This window comes from Spodoptera frugiperda, chromosome 18 (assembly GCF_023101765.2).
Source record: "Spodoptera frugiperda isolate SF20-4 chromosome 18, AGI-APGP_CSIRO_Sfru_2.0, whole genome shotgun sequence".
NCBI lineage: Eukaryota > Metazoa > Arthropoda > Insecta > Lepidoptera > Noctuidae > Spodoptera > Spodoptera frugiperda.
In genome coordinates this window covers 5,560,254-5,576,626 of record NC_064229.1, presented here as the reverse complement: position 1 = coordinate 5,576,626, position 16,373 = coordinate 5,560,254, and the positions used below count along the sequence as shown (strand labels likewise).

General features: G+C 34.9%; 2 protein-coding genes across 2 annotated transcripts; one reads left to right on the top strand and one right to left on the bottom strand.

The window, feature by feature from the left end:
• The first annotated feature begins 461 nt into the window (after positions 1-461).
• LOC118278297 (uncharacterized) lies at positions 462-10,527 on the top strand. The gene is made up of 8 exons (XM_035597531.2): positions 462-784; positions 2,829-2,884; positions 3,039-3,173; positions 3,759-3,897; positions 4,437-4,504; positions 4,681-4,815; positions 5,218-5,354; positions 10,052-10,527. Exons 1-7 carry the CDS (start codon positions 700-702, stop codon positions 5,347-5,349), a joined length of 750 nt encoding a protein of 249 aa, XP_035453424.2. The 5' UTR covers positions 462-699; the 3' UTR covers positions 5,350-5,354; positions 10,052-10,527.
• Positions 10,528-10,960: 433 nt separating this feature from the next.
• LOC118278141 (mediator of RNA polymerase II transcription subunit 29) lies at positions 10,961-16,370 on the bottom strand. Its single transcript, XM_035597228.2, has 5 exons — positions 16,049-16,370; positions 15,897-15,958; positions 15,355-15,439; positions 13,294-13,392; positions 10,961-11,143 (listed from the first exon to the last, which is right to left on the bottom strand). The coding sequence occupies exons 1-5, from the start codon at positions 16,265-16,267 to the stop codon at positions 11,027-11,029; spliced, it is 582 nt and encodes a 193-aa protein (XP_035453121.1). The 5' UTR covers positions 16,268-16,370; the 3' UTR covers positions 10,961-11,026.
• Between the last annotated feature and the right edge of the window lie 3 nt (positions 16,371-16,373).

Below are 16,373 nucleotides of genomic sequence, written 5' to 3'. Positions count from 1 at the left end.
GTACACAGATAAATAAAATTAATGATAATATTATTTTCTTCCTCGCCATCTTATTTAACTGGATAGAAGCGGTCGAAGGCATGAGTTGATATCAACAGGTACCAACCTTGGTGGGTAAAGAGACATATTGTCGTCAGAAAATTCTTAAGTATCAGTAGGGTACGGTCATAGGTTCATTTAAAAAGATTTGAGCCTGGATTACCTGTAAATGTAGAAACGTATAGAAAGCCTATCTACTATACCTATCAATAAAGGACCATGAAACCTTTTAAAAAGTTTCATGACGCTTTCTGTAGTTCTTATTAATGTACACCAAAGTTCAAATTCGGTAGCTAACAATAGCTAGCTAATAATTTTTAATATTTACTCTCAAACACAGTAATGTTAAAAAGAGAAAGAGCAATCACTGTCAAATGTCGTCTTATCGAGGGTATTATGCAAATAAATCAATAAAGAAATACGTGACAAACGGCCAGTAATAGAGTAATCACTATCACTCAAAGTGAAATGCAACTATGAATAATAGAAATTAAAAGGGGTCTGATTATCGTGTTGTTTACGAGCGTGCTCCGTGCGTCCATGTTAAAATGATAAAAGTGCCGTAGATATTTACATTGCTGTAGTCGAGGTTCGTACTGCGCGCCTAGTGCACGACACCGCGAGACCAAACGTGGTAACTGTGAGATCGGCCAATTCAAAATGGAGTTGAACTTCATAACAACATTAATAAAACACGATGTGAATCACAATGTGAAACAGTGCTTCAAATCTAAAAAACCTTTCAGTAAGTCTTGTTTTTTTACATTATCATTAATTATATATTAGTTAAGATTTTCCATTTCAAAGTCCGTGTGTTACAAAGTGTTATTAAGTAGCAATAGATACTTGTACTTAAGATTAATTGCACTTTAATATATAAGAGTATCAATATCAATCCACCCAATGACAGTGAGTGTATACTTTGAAGAAAAAAATTTTTTTAAATAGCCTCAGAAATTCCTTTTTTTGTTCATCAATAAATTAATGTTCCTAGACATGAACAATTGATAGGTTTGTACCCATTTAGCTATATGGAAAGATAGAAGCTTCAAAGACTGTTATTTTCAAACCAAATAATGTTGCTAGAACGCTCTTTACCGAGGACACCAAGAATTGTTTACTTTGTCGTTCAAATACTTCAAATAAGTACCAAATAGTTGTAATAAACAATCCAATGTAACAAGTAATCGATTTAATTTGTTTACCACTACACGGCGGCCGATAACTCTTCAGATAGATCATTCTAAATTTATGTCAATAGCCCATTTGAGATCTCGAAACAGATGTTTTGATAATTTACGATATAACTATGTAGGTATGTATAATTAGCAAATTGTTTATGCAGTTATGAAGTTCATTGAACCATCAGATTATGTGTTATGTTAGTACGTTAGTTCTAGTTATCAGTGCGTTAAAATTGGCTAATATAATTGTTGATCTAATTTAGTAAAACGTGACCACGCTCGTGTTACCATAAAACGACATTAATTGTGGATATATCAATTCACATAGGACATAATTATGGGTCTCATATAATGTCATCAAAGTAGATTTATAGATTGAGGGGGAAAAATCATCCAATGACATCTGCCTTGGGCGAGGCGAGAGGGAATGTGAGAATTACTGACTAAAAACCACACCGTTCCTAATCCAGCTTTTCAAGCCGGAGCCCCGGTGACCCGATAGGCAGTCCGCAGCTCCGGGTCGGCATCAGCACCACTGGGCCCCAGCTGTGGTGGTCTGATGATTAGGTACAGATTGGGGTCTTCAAAAAAATTATTATCGCGAATGACACACTTAGAATAAGTAGTGTTTTTATACTTTAAAGATAATTTTGAGTAAATAAGTACCTATGTAGGAAAGTTAACATAATTTTAATAACTTTAACGATTGTACGTATCAAAATCAAATTGATATTTAGTAATATTGACATATACTAGACAAATTTACTTAAGTTTTTGTCGTCATACATCACGTCATGTTTCTTGTTGATTCTGCCCATAATAGTCTTGTAGATTGTAGATACGATACATGTGATTTTAACACAACTGTAAATTCTTCTAATTCTAGAAAAGTTTATAAAGTATATAATGTTTAATGTGACTGCACGGTTGGCGCGATGGTTGGGCAACTGCCTGCCGCTCAATGTGAAGCGAGTTCGATTCCCGCACAGAGCAACTCTTTATGTGATCGTTGTTTTTTCGGGTCTGGTTGTTATATGTATTTGTAAACGCAACCACAACACAGGAAAAATACCTAATGCAGGGCCAAGGTAGAAAAAAAAGAATAATAATGTACTGAGAGTACATTATTATTCTTTTTTCTTCAGAGGAAGTTCTGAGTGAAAACCATTGTTGAAATTATGGACTGCTTAAACCTCGTGACAGTACCAAGGTATTGATTCGTTTGCTACGTTAAATATATTTTATATAAATACGTAATTTTTATAATGAATACCTCGAGCAAATGCAAAAGTTGATTAGCAGTCGCATTGATAAATAGTGCAAAGAACTTGGATGTTATTGATCGTCATACTTTAATTTAAACCATTACTATGTTTTATACAATAATAACGGTTCATAGCCTACACACGTAACTGTTTGAAAAGGTAACCCAACTAGTTTCGAGCCACGTTGAGGGCTTATATTCATGAATAGCATTGCACGATAATTTACCTAGTCAAACAGTTTCGTGAATACATTGTGTATGCACAATTAATTTAATTTGTCTCACTAAAGTTAGAATTATGATACAGAAAATATATTTATTGTTTCCTTTCTTTATTACAGTAAGCAGAAAGGAGGAAGTAATGGCAATAAAAAGCAAATTTCCCACCAAAATACCCGTAAGTTTTCTACCGTAATACTTTTACACAAGTGTGCTTGCTTGTTTATATTTAATGCCTTAACGATAAGCCACGATCAGTTGGCATCGTTTAGTAGCTTTTGAAACACGCCATAATTTAAGTTCTATAAATTAATTTGTATGTTTGTTTACAGCTAATAGTAGAACGTTATCACAAAGAAAGAAACCTCCCAACGTTGGACAAATCAAAGTTCTTAGTTCCTGAAGATATCACCATGTCACAGTTTCTAGTTATAATAAGAAATAGGATACGAATAAAACCTAACCAAGTAAGTATTTCAAGCTTATAAAGACCATATTTCTGTGAACGAATCGATAACTTACAACAGACATTTAAAACAATCAGCCAGATCGTCTGCACAGAATTCTGACACGTATCACACAGATTGATACTAAAGTCTAGGTCTCGATCTAGTCTAGTTAAATCTGGTTGTAACCATTCACTATCGATGGGTAAAAGTATTATTGATGTAATCCAGTAATCAATCAATTAGCTTTACAGATAAATGAATTAATTAATTGATAATATTACATAGTACATAAGTTCATAAACTAGATTTGTTTCAAGTGACCTGAACAATTGGCTGAGGTAGCATAAGATACCAATAATTCATATTTCATACTTTAAAGGCTAGCCTAGTCAAAGAAACATAGCTTGATAAACGGATACTTACTCAGATTTTTCCGATTATACTATCGGTTTAACTCTGACAACAATCGGTACAACTATAAAGGTTTAACTTTTTATCTGTCTGTTTGTTCCGGCTAATCTCTGAAATGGTTGGATCGATTTCGATGGAACTTATTGGCAGATAGCTGATGTACTAAGGAGTAACAATTATTCCTTGTTGCAGGCTTTATATCTGATAATAAACAACAAATCGATGCTGAGCATGAGTCTGACAATGGCACAGGCGTACGACAACTATGGCGACGAAGATGGATTCCTATACATCACTTACGCGTCACAAGAGGTCTTCGGCTATAAAGATGGTGAGGTATTAAAGTACTATTTGAATTATTTATTTGTGCCCTATCTTATATCTATGCATTCATTATCATCGTAGCAGCCAAAAGACGTACATTACTAAAAACTTATAATAAAAATAAAATAAAAGTTTAAGTTTGGAAGGGTGTCGAGTGTCCATGGGCGGCGGCGGTTGCGAGACGATAGTCGACGATGAAACAAGCAAACAGTTGTTTACGGCTTATAAGATAAAAAAAGGCCCAAAAAAAGACCAGAAGCTTATTAAAAAAAATGTTTCTGGTGATAAGTGTTTTATGATAAAAGTGTTACAAAGTTATTAAAGAGTTAGTAATTTTTGACAAGAACAAGATTTGTGATCTCTTATCTTCAGCTCATATTACATCCTAAGTGAAACAAAGTTTTAGTTGTTGTAGGTAGTTTGTTGAAGGAATCATTATTCCTTAACATTGTAATTCATATCCAAGTCACAGTATTAGTTGGAGCTTTGCAATGCATATACATATTTGCTGGTTACATCTAAATTTATTTTACATTATTGTTACAGAAATGAACATCAAACAGTCTAACCAAGAGGTTCAGGCAATCAGACATAGGTTTCCAAATAAAGTGCCCGTAAGTATTATTTGTGTATAATTGATGACAGACTATTTCTTAGCTTAACTTTGTGTATTCAGAATCTCTAAAGACTTCATTTATTTACTCACAAAAACTGATCTTGCCTTATTTTTTTTTATGTTCTTCATATTTTCTCATAATGCATTTTCTAATAAATATTTAAATATGTTCAGTTATACGTGGAGCGATACTCAAGAGAACGAGAGGTGCCCGCTTTAGGCAGAAACAAATTCCTAGTGCCACAAGAGCTCACAATGTCCCAGTTCCTTTACATAATACGAACAAAGATGAAATTAAGAGATTCACAGGTAAATATTCTAAAACTAAATATACATAGTAAACTAAAAAAGTATATAGAATACTATAAATATGAAAATTACTACGCGACTCCACTCTACGAACGCTATACGATGCTACGTATGCTACGCAGCGTAGCGATGGTGTAGGCATTGCGCCTACGAGCTACGCTCCGTTTGTTGGCCATCAACACATCACATGCGTTTTCCGTAGCATTTATTAATATTCTCCATGTTCCGTATACATATGTATACGAATACAGCGGATAGCGGCATTCCGTAGTATAATGTGCACCTCTGCCTACCCCTTCGGGGATAAAAGGCGTGACGTTACCTCTATGTAATGTACGATCTGTCCTTATTTGTCGTTAAGTTTCTATCGAATGTCCTTCTAAACATGTACCATTGTCACAGGCGCTGTATTTGCTGGTGAACGACAAAGTGCTCGCGAGTCACAGTATGACGATGGCGCAGGCGTACGAGCAATTTCGAGCACACGACGGCTACTTACACATCACGTACGCCGCACAGCAAGTTTTCGGATGAACCATGTAAGTTTCAAACATAATTATTTTATATCTAGTATAAGAAACACTTCGCTTAAACCTCCTCCGTATGAGAAAAGGCCTTTGCTCAACAGTGGACCCTTATAGGATATTGATGATATAAAAAAGACTTTGTCTTAATACTTAATTGCAGTAGCTAGGTTGAGCCTAAGTACCCCTACCAAGCTAGCTTTATGACTAGGAGAGTAAAGACACTTAGCGATTTTTTGAAAATCGGACGATTGCTTGTTGTGTTAATATATATTAATGTTAACAAAACACTGATAGACTGACACATTTGGTGTTTGTACCTACCTACATGTGAACAATTCCTCGCTTTGTCTTTTCGCATTCAAAAATCGTGTTAAGGTCATTATCATTAACAAACATCTTTGCATTTATATTTGCTGTTTGCCGTATCAAACTAGAAGTTTTTGGAATATTCCTTCAAAATTAATTGGTACAGTATAGACCTGAAAAATAAATTGAGTTCTGTTGTATAAATAGGTATCTCACGCACATTACAAATTATAATAAAGCTGTCCCCATTTTATTTTAGATATCAGCTTGTTTTTGAAATGAACACTGACACAGACTAAAAATAATTGAATAACAAACGTATCGCGTACACAATAATCGATACTGTTTAACCCTGTCCGAATGAGATCAATACTTGGTAGGTTCAACGTTATTAAAGTAAAATGTTCGCAGTCAAGGGTACACAGATAATAATGAATACGATCTTCTCATGTGACGTCTATTAAAATAGTGAGACCTATAAATAACAACAAGGATTTTATGTTGATAACGATTACAATGTGGTTATGGATCACGGCACTGATAAATTCCCTATTCTTGAATAGGCTGGACGTTTCGAGAAACCTTTGCGTGTAGAATTATTTCCCGCTAAAAAGAAAAACAAAATGTCTATGAGTGAACACTGGCACCAATTTTAATTAGATTATCTAATTGACATTTTTTAAAAATCGAACGGCTTTTATTATAACCAAAACTGTAAACAGGAACACGGATTTAAAAAAATAAACTAGTATCTTACGATTACTTTATGGTAATTTTATTAAAAAATTGGAAAAGTTAAATATCAATCCGAGCGATACGTGTTGGAATAATTTGTTTCGCTTAATTAGTACGTTATCTTAGTGATAAATTGATTTACGGTGGCAGTAGAATCGCAACAAAGTAGGCACTCGACAAGAAGAAAAACAAGTAAATAGAGGTACTGATTTATTAGATTTACGTATGTAATGTAATAAAATGTTGATAAAACTGTTAAGAGTCACAATTTATAACAATTTCTTAACACAAAGTCAGTGTACTAATTAAAATGATTTAATTCTTATTTTATTTGTGTAATAAGTAATTAATCGATTACCTTGATACATCGAGTTAAACAAAGGCTTTTTACTCGGTTAATTAAGTTGTGGGATTTTTATAAAATTGACAGGGTTGAACGCCAGTCATCGACAAATAATATTGTTCTATAGTAGGTTCCTATACGCAGTTTATGGGAGGCTTGCATCGCCAGCACATTTGTCAGATGTGAACGCACCCCTATGGCGTCGACATAGGCGACACTTTTGTATTAGATACTATACAAAATGTAGTAGAGATTGTAGAGTAGCCAAATCTACTGAAAGACTAGCCATTGATGTCCTGATCTAACTATAGCCATAATTAAAGATTAAATAAATATGCACATGCAAAGGAAAGATGGAATCACCAAAGTACCCAGTGAGATACTTACATATTACAATTTATACTTACATGGAAATAGCTAGTGCAGTCCCGGTTCTAATAAACAACTGATTACAAGATTATAAACATGTATGTTATTCAGATATTATAGTTATTGATTTTGTAGATATATCGCGATAGCTAGTGAAACTAGGTACCTATGTTAACACTCATAGGCTCATCATTGATAAAGTGTATTTATTATCTGTGGTGTTAGTAGAAGACCTCTTTACTACCTATATTACTACCTTATTTAAATACGTCACCGTATAATGCCTATCTTTTGAGTTATGAATGTAAATTTAATTGTAAATGAACGTGCGCTGCACGTGTTAGGATAAGCATGTTACAGAACAGTCTGTATGTAATCTGTATTGCAAAGGCGATAGAATTAACATTTAACAGATCGTTATGGAAAAGCTTAGTATAAAAACATTATCGCCTCCATATTTTCTAAGTTAGGTAATATCCCTAAAACCTTCTTCTTAGTCTGAAAAATACTCTGATCCCGAGCTGCGGATTAGCGAGTTTACCAAGGCTCCGGTGCGAAAAGCAGAAGTAGGAACGGGTGGTTTTTAGTTAGTATGAGTCTGACACTTCCTCTCGCATCGCCCAAGGCAAAAAAATTCATTGAATGATTTCCCTCCTCAAAAAAGTTTGAAAAATACTATGCTGAAAATCGCAACATAATTCATTCATTCATTGGTTCATTCTGAGAATCTCCCTTTTAAGTCGGTTAAAAAGTCCTAAAGCTCGATAATATTATCGCATGACAAAACTACTGAATAATCCTACAAAAGTAAATATTAGGCGAAGTAGTTTCAATTCACAAACTCATTTTCCACTAAAAATACGGTAACAAACATAAAAGAAATTAATTAATTCAAGTGTAAATTAATTTAAATTCAACTACATAGGTACAATGACATCGTACGAGTATGATTCACAAACCATGCACTCTCGCACAACAACAAAAATACTTATTTTTTTGCACTCATCCCGATAACTAATAATAATTAGGTCTGTAGTATAAAAATATCTTTCTTTCCGTCTGTTTGTTTATCACTATCGACCGTATTGGATTCTATGGCAATGAAAACAACACCAGAACAATTCGAACGGAGGCGGGAGTGTGTGATAATACTATCAGTGCGAAAAATTACATGTTTCTCTATATCAAGTTACTTTTTATATAATGTAACTTATGTAAGTACATTATGTATATACGGGGGGTGAATGCTCGGCTATCAACTGTTGCTAAGTGCTGCGATACAGTTATCTCGACTATTAGTCAAATATCTATTTGTTATTTTATTTGCATGTCATAACAATAATCCGTGGTTTGTTACTATGTACTGTGTGCCTACTTATCTATATGGGTTGGTATTTGGGATAGTAACAATATAGAATGGTAGAAGTAAGACTATAGATATTTATTTGTTGCTTAGGTAGGTAGACAGTAATTGTTATGCGTTATAGTTAAATATAAAATATAATATGCTATGTGTTATAGTTAAATCGTAAGGTGTACAGAGCAAACAGTTGAAAGCAAATCCCCTGTATGTAGGCTGTATAGCGTGTATTACAAAGTGTATTACAAATATCAAATTATTAGTATCAATTATATTTATCTTATCCTTATCTTTCTTTACCAATATATCCACAATATACAGAATACTCAGTCACTTGTAACATCACTGGTATATTGGGTCTAAGATGGCATTCAGGTTTAGCTTAGCCTCAGACCGATGCTCTATCAAGAGACACTAGATTACGCGCTAATTCTTCGTGATAATACATTCTAAACTTAGTGCTAATTAACCTTTAGAAAACAAATTGACCTGAACATAACATGACATTATTGGATTCATACTAATTATTATGATTTGACTAGCTTACATCCTGACTGTTGTTTTAAATTTTCAAATAATTTGGTTTTAAACTAGTCAGCGGATCTACAAAAAATCCGTTATAATTGAAATACACTAGCCGATTCTGGAATATTCTAGGCGTAAAACAGAATGTTATAAAATTGCGCTTGCAAAGGCCATTCAAAACAAATTGTTCTAATTTAACTAATTATAAACTAGGTGACATCCGCCGAGATTTAAAATAAAATTAAACATTTTGTTTTTTGGGCAATAGGTATGTTACCACACTACACACAAGTGTACTATATACCTCAGTTTAGAAATAACGAGCATTACCCACGTCAAATATCATAAAAAAGAAGCCTTTACAAATTTTACAAAACAAACGTACAGTCCAACTAAAGTTTCTAGATTTGAGAGGAACAAAACGAACCTGTATTATTCCACAGCACACAACGAGACAGAGCATAATTGATGTCATCATAATAAGTTTATCTAGGGTCACGACACGATGCACAAACATCCACTGGGAGAGGCGAGGGCTGCTTCTCTTTATTGTACGATAAGGATCGATTTATGTGTCCCTTCCAGTATCGTGGTCCCCCCCAGGGTTTGTTGTCAGGGAAATATACTGGCCGATATGCCGATATGCTACTATTCATCGCAACACTTGTTTATTATTAGCGGCATAGATATCTAATGTTCTGCAATTCTGTTTTGTTTATGGACGATATTCAATTATTGATTTTCTGTTTACTTGTTATTCAACCTCCTGGTGATTTAAATATTGTCATAGGTTAACGGGGGTGCGGCTAAGATTCAAAACAACAATCTATAAATGAATGATCTAGATCTGTGAGAAAATAGGTGCAATAGTTTATGTATATCTAGATAAAAATGATAGAGGATATTATTAGCTGGTATTTACACAACACGATTATCATAGAAAAAATATTGGTAACCGGTACTCACGTACCTACCTACTGATGCCAACTTAAAACTGTAGCACGTGTCTGTGCCTACGCAAAGAGTTTTCTTGCCTTAAAAGTTTCTTATAACTCTGTATCTTTGTTACAGGTACACACATACAAAATTGGAGTAAACGAATGTTCCTGTTCCTGGTGTCTTCTAAGATAAAGACTGATAGTATTCTATGTTTCCTATTGTGATAGTTCACGTTTAATGTAATCTAAGTCACGTAATTATTGTATGGCGTCGAAAGGACTGCGTGAGGGCTGGTATGGAAGTTTTGATTGAACGTAGGTAAACTTTATTTACTCAACAAATTGAAAATGAAAACAGTTCAATAATTTGTCGTTGCTATTGTAAAAATGATCTCGAAACTATATTCAACTTGTGAAATTGTAAAAGTTGTATTGTAATTTGTGTTTTGTCTCGCCGTGCTATTTAATTAAAATTACGGGAGAAATCGTATTATCTATATTTGCCTAGTATGTATGTAGCAACAAAGATCTGAATAAATCTATTTTCAAATATTCCCCGTTGATGTATCCGTATATTTTACAGTCTAATAATATATTTTATTAATTAACTGTGTTTGTTTTATTTATATTATTATATACAGTATACTTGCGTATAAATAATTTAACCATGTGGCATACTCAAATTATTTATCAGTCACCGAGTCTACCTTCTATCACCTTTAAATATCTAGTTGTTTACAAATAAGTTACGTAAGAAGATAACTGGGGTTTAATTAATATGACACCGTGTCACCGGTCACGATTAGAAGTCTCGGAGAGTGTACCAAAACAAAAACATTTCTGTTTATTCTTATATTTAACCCTTTTGAGCTTTAATTGAACTCGACTAGTTTCAAGCCATTCTAGAGGCTCATATTCATGAGCAGCATTCCGCGACAGACGACGCGGCGACGTTCAAACTGAGAACCACCCTATTTTCTGAAGTTGGTTAAACATTAAAATGTTGTGAACTTCAAACTATACGTTGACAATAAAACCAAAATTAAATTGACAATAATTTATTTCTATTTATTAAATTAAAAATAATTATGCTTACGTGCTAACACAGTTACTCAGTGGGGGAGATGTTCTGCGCAGCCGCCACCAGCGTGTCGTGTATGTCCTTAGCGTATGTGATCTGCAGGCGCACCGTGTTCAGGTACTGCGGGTAGCTGAGAGACGTGTCCTGCAATAGAAATGGTCATGGTTTCATTAAAATTGGTGTATTGCAAGATTGTATGAAACGAATGAGCTGTGAAAGAAAATGTTTAAGACAATAAAAAGTTTTTAATGAGAATTATTGTTTTGCGCCCAGTAGATGGCGTTAACGCAGCTTTTGCACAACTTGATTCCCCCCTAGTCATTTCCATCATCGAACCAGAAGAGAATCGGCGAAGCGTCACCGCTTCATGGTAGATGTCCCACCCCCTCGCACAAAGCGCTTCGCTTCCAGCTTCCTTATGCGAACTGCTAAGGAGTGGAATTCTTTGCCATAGTCTGTGTTTTCTGATGGGTATGGGATAGGTATGGGTGTCTTCAAGGCCCGAGTGAATAGGTTGCTCATGGGCAGACGTGTTCCATCGTAGGCCGCATCATCATTTACCACCAGGCGAGATAGCAGCCAAACGTCGACCCATCAGATATAAAAAAAAGCTTTGGGTCTTCTTTGACCAATCAATATAGTTATCAAAGTACATTAGCAAAACAATACTCTGTTGAGCAACAGACCATAGTGCTCACTAGATCATGAAGCGGTGAAATGATGAGAAGTTATAAATATATTATCAGATTCTATTACAAATGAATTCGTGGAAACACTCGAATATTCTTAGAATGTCCTTCTAAAGTTACCGATGCAATTATCAGCAAAAGGGCGAAGGTTATACAACTCAATAACACATTGAAGGGCGAAGGTTATACAACTCAATAACACATTGAAGCGTGGAATTTACCCCTCGCCCGTTGTTCTCAAGAAAGCGAGAGACTGCAAGGATCTGCTCGTCATGTTTATTCTTTATGCAATTTATTATTAGTACAAAGGTCAACATCTGAGCGATGCACGCGGAGAGAGTATGGTATAAAATGAAAAGATAAATAAAATACTTTTACTCAAACTGTCTCGTTAGTCGAGTTGTTGCAATTGCGACTGCCGAACAAGGAGTCTCGGGTTCAATTACCGGGTGGGGTAAAGTATTACAAGGCTTTTTTTTGGGTTTTCGAAAATTTCTTAGTAGTAGCACGGAATCTGGAATAACGCCAGTATATGGCAATAGGCTCACCCCTTTTACATGAGACTTATAGCATAAATGGTGAAAAGTGGGTGTAAATCGCATAGCGGCATTACATGCCGTAATGAGTAACCTCTGCCTACCCCTTCGGGGTTAAAAGGCATGACCTTGACGAAAAAATTTAAAAATTAAAGGGGGCATTGCATAAATAAAATAGACAAGGATATTATTTAGAACGTTAATTTATGACTAAAATTAGTTTTAGAAGTCACTTTTTTAAAGACAATCGTGACAAATTATATCTATCTATTTGTTAATTTTAATAATGGCTACTTTTGTAATAAAAGCCATTTCACAGGTACTAGGTTACATAATGTGGGCACATACAGTACACAATATTGTTTTTCATTGAGAATGCAATAAAATTGCAGTGATGTGGGTGGTCTAATCGATAAACTTATATCTTTATTATCAGCTTTTGTTTATAAGATAGCTGTGAAGTACTTCTTCAGAAACGAGATAGAATAAGGATCGCAGTACGTAGCGTTCTGTGGCTTTTACTCAATAAAGGCGTGAACAATTTCTATAGAACCAATGGAGGTCTATAATATTGGATAACCAATAGGAAAGTAGACTAAAAAGGGGACTACCCTGGAGCTGCGGATTACCTAGCGAGTTTACCAAGCTCCGGTTCGAAAAGCAGGAGAAGGAACGGGGTGGGTTTTAGACAGTCAGAGTCTGACACTCCCACTCGCGTCGCCCAAGGCGGGAGAAACTATTGTATGATTTTCCTTCCACTGTTGCTGAAGAGCCCATTGATTTTATAATTACCATGTTTAGGCGAACTTACTGGAGTGCTACCAAAACTTTACAGAAAACCAGCGTGAAACAACGCTTGCATTTGTGTGTCGTTGTGTAAGTGAGGTAAGTAAGGAGATCTGGCATCCTAAGGTTGGTAACGCATTTGCAACTCCTCTGGTGTTGTGGGTGCTCATAGATGGGGTTGATTGCTTAGAATCAAGTGATCAGTCTGCTCGTTTACCGCCCTATCCCACAAAAATATTGTAATCTAAATTATAACACTATAATGATGAAATCATATCCTTACCGTGGTGGCAGGTCCAGTGTCCAATCTTGACGGCATGACGGTCATAGGCAGGTAGTGCGCCGCTGACTGCGCTTGTTGAATGCACGTTATTGCAGTACGCTAGAAAAATAGAAATAATACAATATTTAGTAACTTGTAGATGTCCTTCATCAGCTGTTTGATGATGTACCCACACGCACAAAGTGTTGTTCGCAATCGGATTAAAACGCACCTGTGACTCACGCAACTAAAGTGGAAGTAATGTTTCTTCAACAAAAAAAAAAATCCCTCAGCGTTTCTACTTTTGTCTGCACGGTTAGCATAGTGGTTGGGCAACCGGCTGCTTCACAACGTGTCATGGGCTCGATTTCCACACGGTTGTTCCGTGCTGAAAATAATTTGTGTGATCCACAGATTGTTGTTATTTGACGGTCATGTTTATGTCTACTTGTAGGTATGTTTACACAATACAAGAGAAAATACTAAATAGGTATTTTTTTAACAATTTCTTTTAAGAAAATTTTAATAATCTGACTTGAGTATTTAACTCCTGCCCTTAAAACGTCACAGAATATCAGATATTATTATTATTACATTAAATGACTGACCTAGGTTACAATAACACCCTGAAACTATTTACCATTCCATTTAACAGTGGATGTGTATGAATGTAAACATCATGGATGTCAAGTGATAATGTTGCTGTTTACAATGTATCACGATCGTATGATCATCACATTGAAATCACTTTGGTTCAGTTAGTGCAACTTCCTATAGTATGTATGTTGCATCTCTAAACTTGGTTCAATACAAGTATTATTGAAACGTGAGAGACTCATGCTTCGGTACGAATATACCGGCTCAACTGTAGTGATACCCACGGCCCCATAGAAAGTTGGCGTGAAACAACGCTTGCCTTATATTTCAAAGTCAAAGTCAAAGTCAAAGCATTTATTTCAATTAATCCTAAATTAGGCACTTTTGAAACGTCAAATTGAATTGTCCATCAGTCTGTCTGTCAGTGAAGCTAGGCGCTCGTTCCAAAGTGTTGCTTCGAATTTACATTTCACCATATAAATGAGGTTATCAGACGCCTAATACTTCCCCACAATTCTCAAATCCCCAAAAACAAGACAAGTTTGATGGTAAAATACACATGCACAAATGAAGCGTCTAAGGATCATCCTTTTTCCTAATTTAGCTTAGGGATTCCGGATCATCACACCCTGTGCTATTTTCATGTCTTGTTGTGCGATGATAGTGTTAGCAACAGCTACCCTGTGTATGCAATGGTGTTGACGTCCAATAGGGAGTCACATAAAGTCATTGCTGATAAGGAATTAATACTAACAGTGATTAGACTGTCCGATCCAATGGTTGCCAGGTCAAGAAGTTAATTGTTGCACATAGATACACAATATTTACTTTAACTTGCAAACATTGTAACAGCCAGTTTTATCTTAAGATTTTATTAGAATATTCTGATTTTGAAACCTTTTTTGATAGTGAAGTTCTGTTTAATGGAATTCCAAATAAAATAGAGATGTTACTATGTTTAAATCAAGTACATATCAAATACTGTTGCCAACAAAAAAATTGTGAAATGAAAATATCTACAGCTACACATTTTTTAACAAAAGTAGTTGTAATACATAATTAATTAATTACTTATACTTAATTTATGACTGCTTTTTATTACATTGCAGTGAATTATAATATGCATAAACTAATAACTAATAAATACCTTTTAATTTCTACCAAGCTGTTTATTGTAGTCTAAGGAAAACATTGCAAGGATGCCTGGGCTTAAAAATTTTGAAATAGCCGACATGCATTGCGGAAGTGTGGTGATTAAGGCTTAAACATTATCCGTGAGAGAAGAGGCCTTTGGTCAGTAGTGGCTTCGTACAGGCTGTTGATGTGATGTGTTATTTAAGTCTGTTAATACATTTCATTAATATCCTATTGAGTATACAAAAAGAGTTCGTTTGAGAAAGTTGTTTTAATCATGAGTGCATTCATGTGTCTTAATATCAAAAAAATAAAGTAAAACAGTACATACCAGATGCAAACAGTACATACCAGATGCAGTTCCATCTGATCACAAATTGAGAAGAACTCTTCTAAGTTCTTGTCAAATCTAGGTACCGGGTTGTCAATGCCCTTCCTGTAAAAGTAAAATAGATAGTTGTAATATTCAAAATTAGAATGTATAACTGGTTTTAAAATAATTAATTTACTTTTACTAAAGTTTACAGTTGTTTAGGAATTGAAGGATATGTGAACTTAATCGCAGTAAAGGTTTTTTTATTCTCTTAACTGACAAATTGTGAGGTCTCAAAATGAGCAACCATGTTACTCTATCTTGCAGATGGGGCGCTACTATTGCAAACTATGGTTTGGAATATATATTTTTTTAATACTTAATAGGATGGCTTTGGCTAGTTGTTTGATATTATGCTGCTATTGCCACAAATATACATTTCTGAATTCAGTATTAGACATCAGCACAGTTGTCACACTAAGCTGATAAGTACTTAACTGAAATGAGTCTCTATATCAAAGTAGTATGTGGTGCCAAAGTATATGTGATTATAAATTATGTGTTGTTAGTAGATACTTACTGTGAATTTGAATCTACATTATGATTCTGATGTAAAATCTGAGCTGCAGACTTCAGAGTCATCTGAAAAGAACAGAAAAAATGTCAGTCAGGCACAAAGGCAGATCAAATTTTGGAGAAGTTAGTTGTATGACTTGTATTTTATAAACTTACGGGTATTGATTCTCGGAGTGATCCCATTAGAGTTTTGACTCTTGATATATTGTCCATTTTGTCCTGCTGTTGAGGCTGCTGGGGCATCACAGGTTGCTGCATTTGTTGAGGAGATTGCTGCTGCATTATTGTGCCTGGTACCGGCATTTGCATGCCCACATTCGGGGTCCCACCAACGGTGTTCATAGGCACATGCATGTTCATTTGATTGTGATTCATTTTAGTAAGATTTATTAATATTTATTTACTTTAAATTATTGTTTACTGTGTCTAAAAGCTGAAACAAACTTGCTTACAAAATAAATGTCAATTTGACATTTGGTTG

Excerpts from the sequence above, each read along its gene's own strand:
- LOC118278297 (XM_035597531.2), top strand. The coding sequence starts at position 700 with ATGGAGTTGAACTTCATAACAACATTAATAAAACACGATGTGAATCAC. Across the intron at positions 2,885-3,038 it reads AATTTCCCACCAAAATACCC|CTAATAGTAGAACGTTATCA; the intron begins GTAAGTTTTCTA and ends GTTTGTTTACAG. Across the intron at positions 3,174-3,758 it reads TACGAATAAAACCTAACCAA|GCTTTATATCTGATAATAAA; the intron begins GTAAGTATTTCA and ends TCCTTGTTGCAG.
- LOC118278141 (XM_035597228.2), bottom strand. The coding sequence starts at position 16,267 with ATGAATCACAATCAAATGAACATGCATGTGCCTATGAACACCGTTGGT. Across the intron at positions 15,959-16,048 it reads CACTCCGAGAATCAATACCC|ATGACTCTGAAGTCTGCAGC; the intron begins GTAAGTTTATAA and ends TGTTCTTTTCAG. Across the intron at positions 15,440-15,896 it reads AATGTAGATTCAAATTCACA|GAAGGGCATTGACAACCCGG; the intron begins GTAAGTATCTAC and ends TTACTTTTACAG.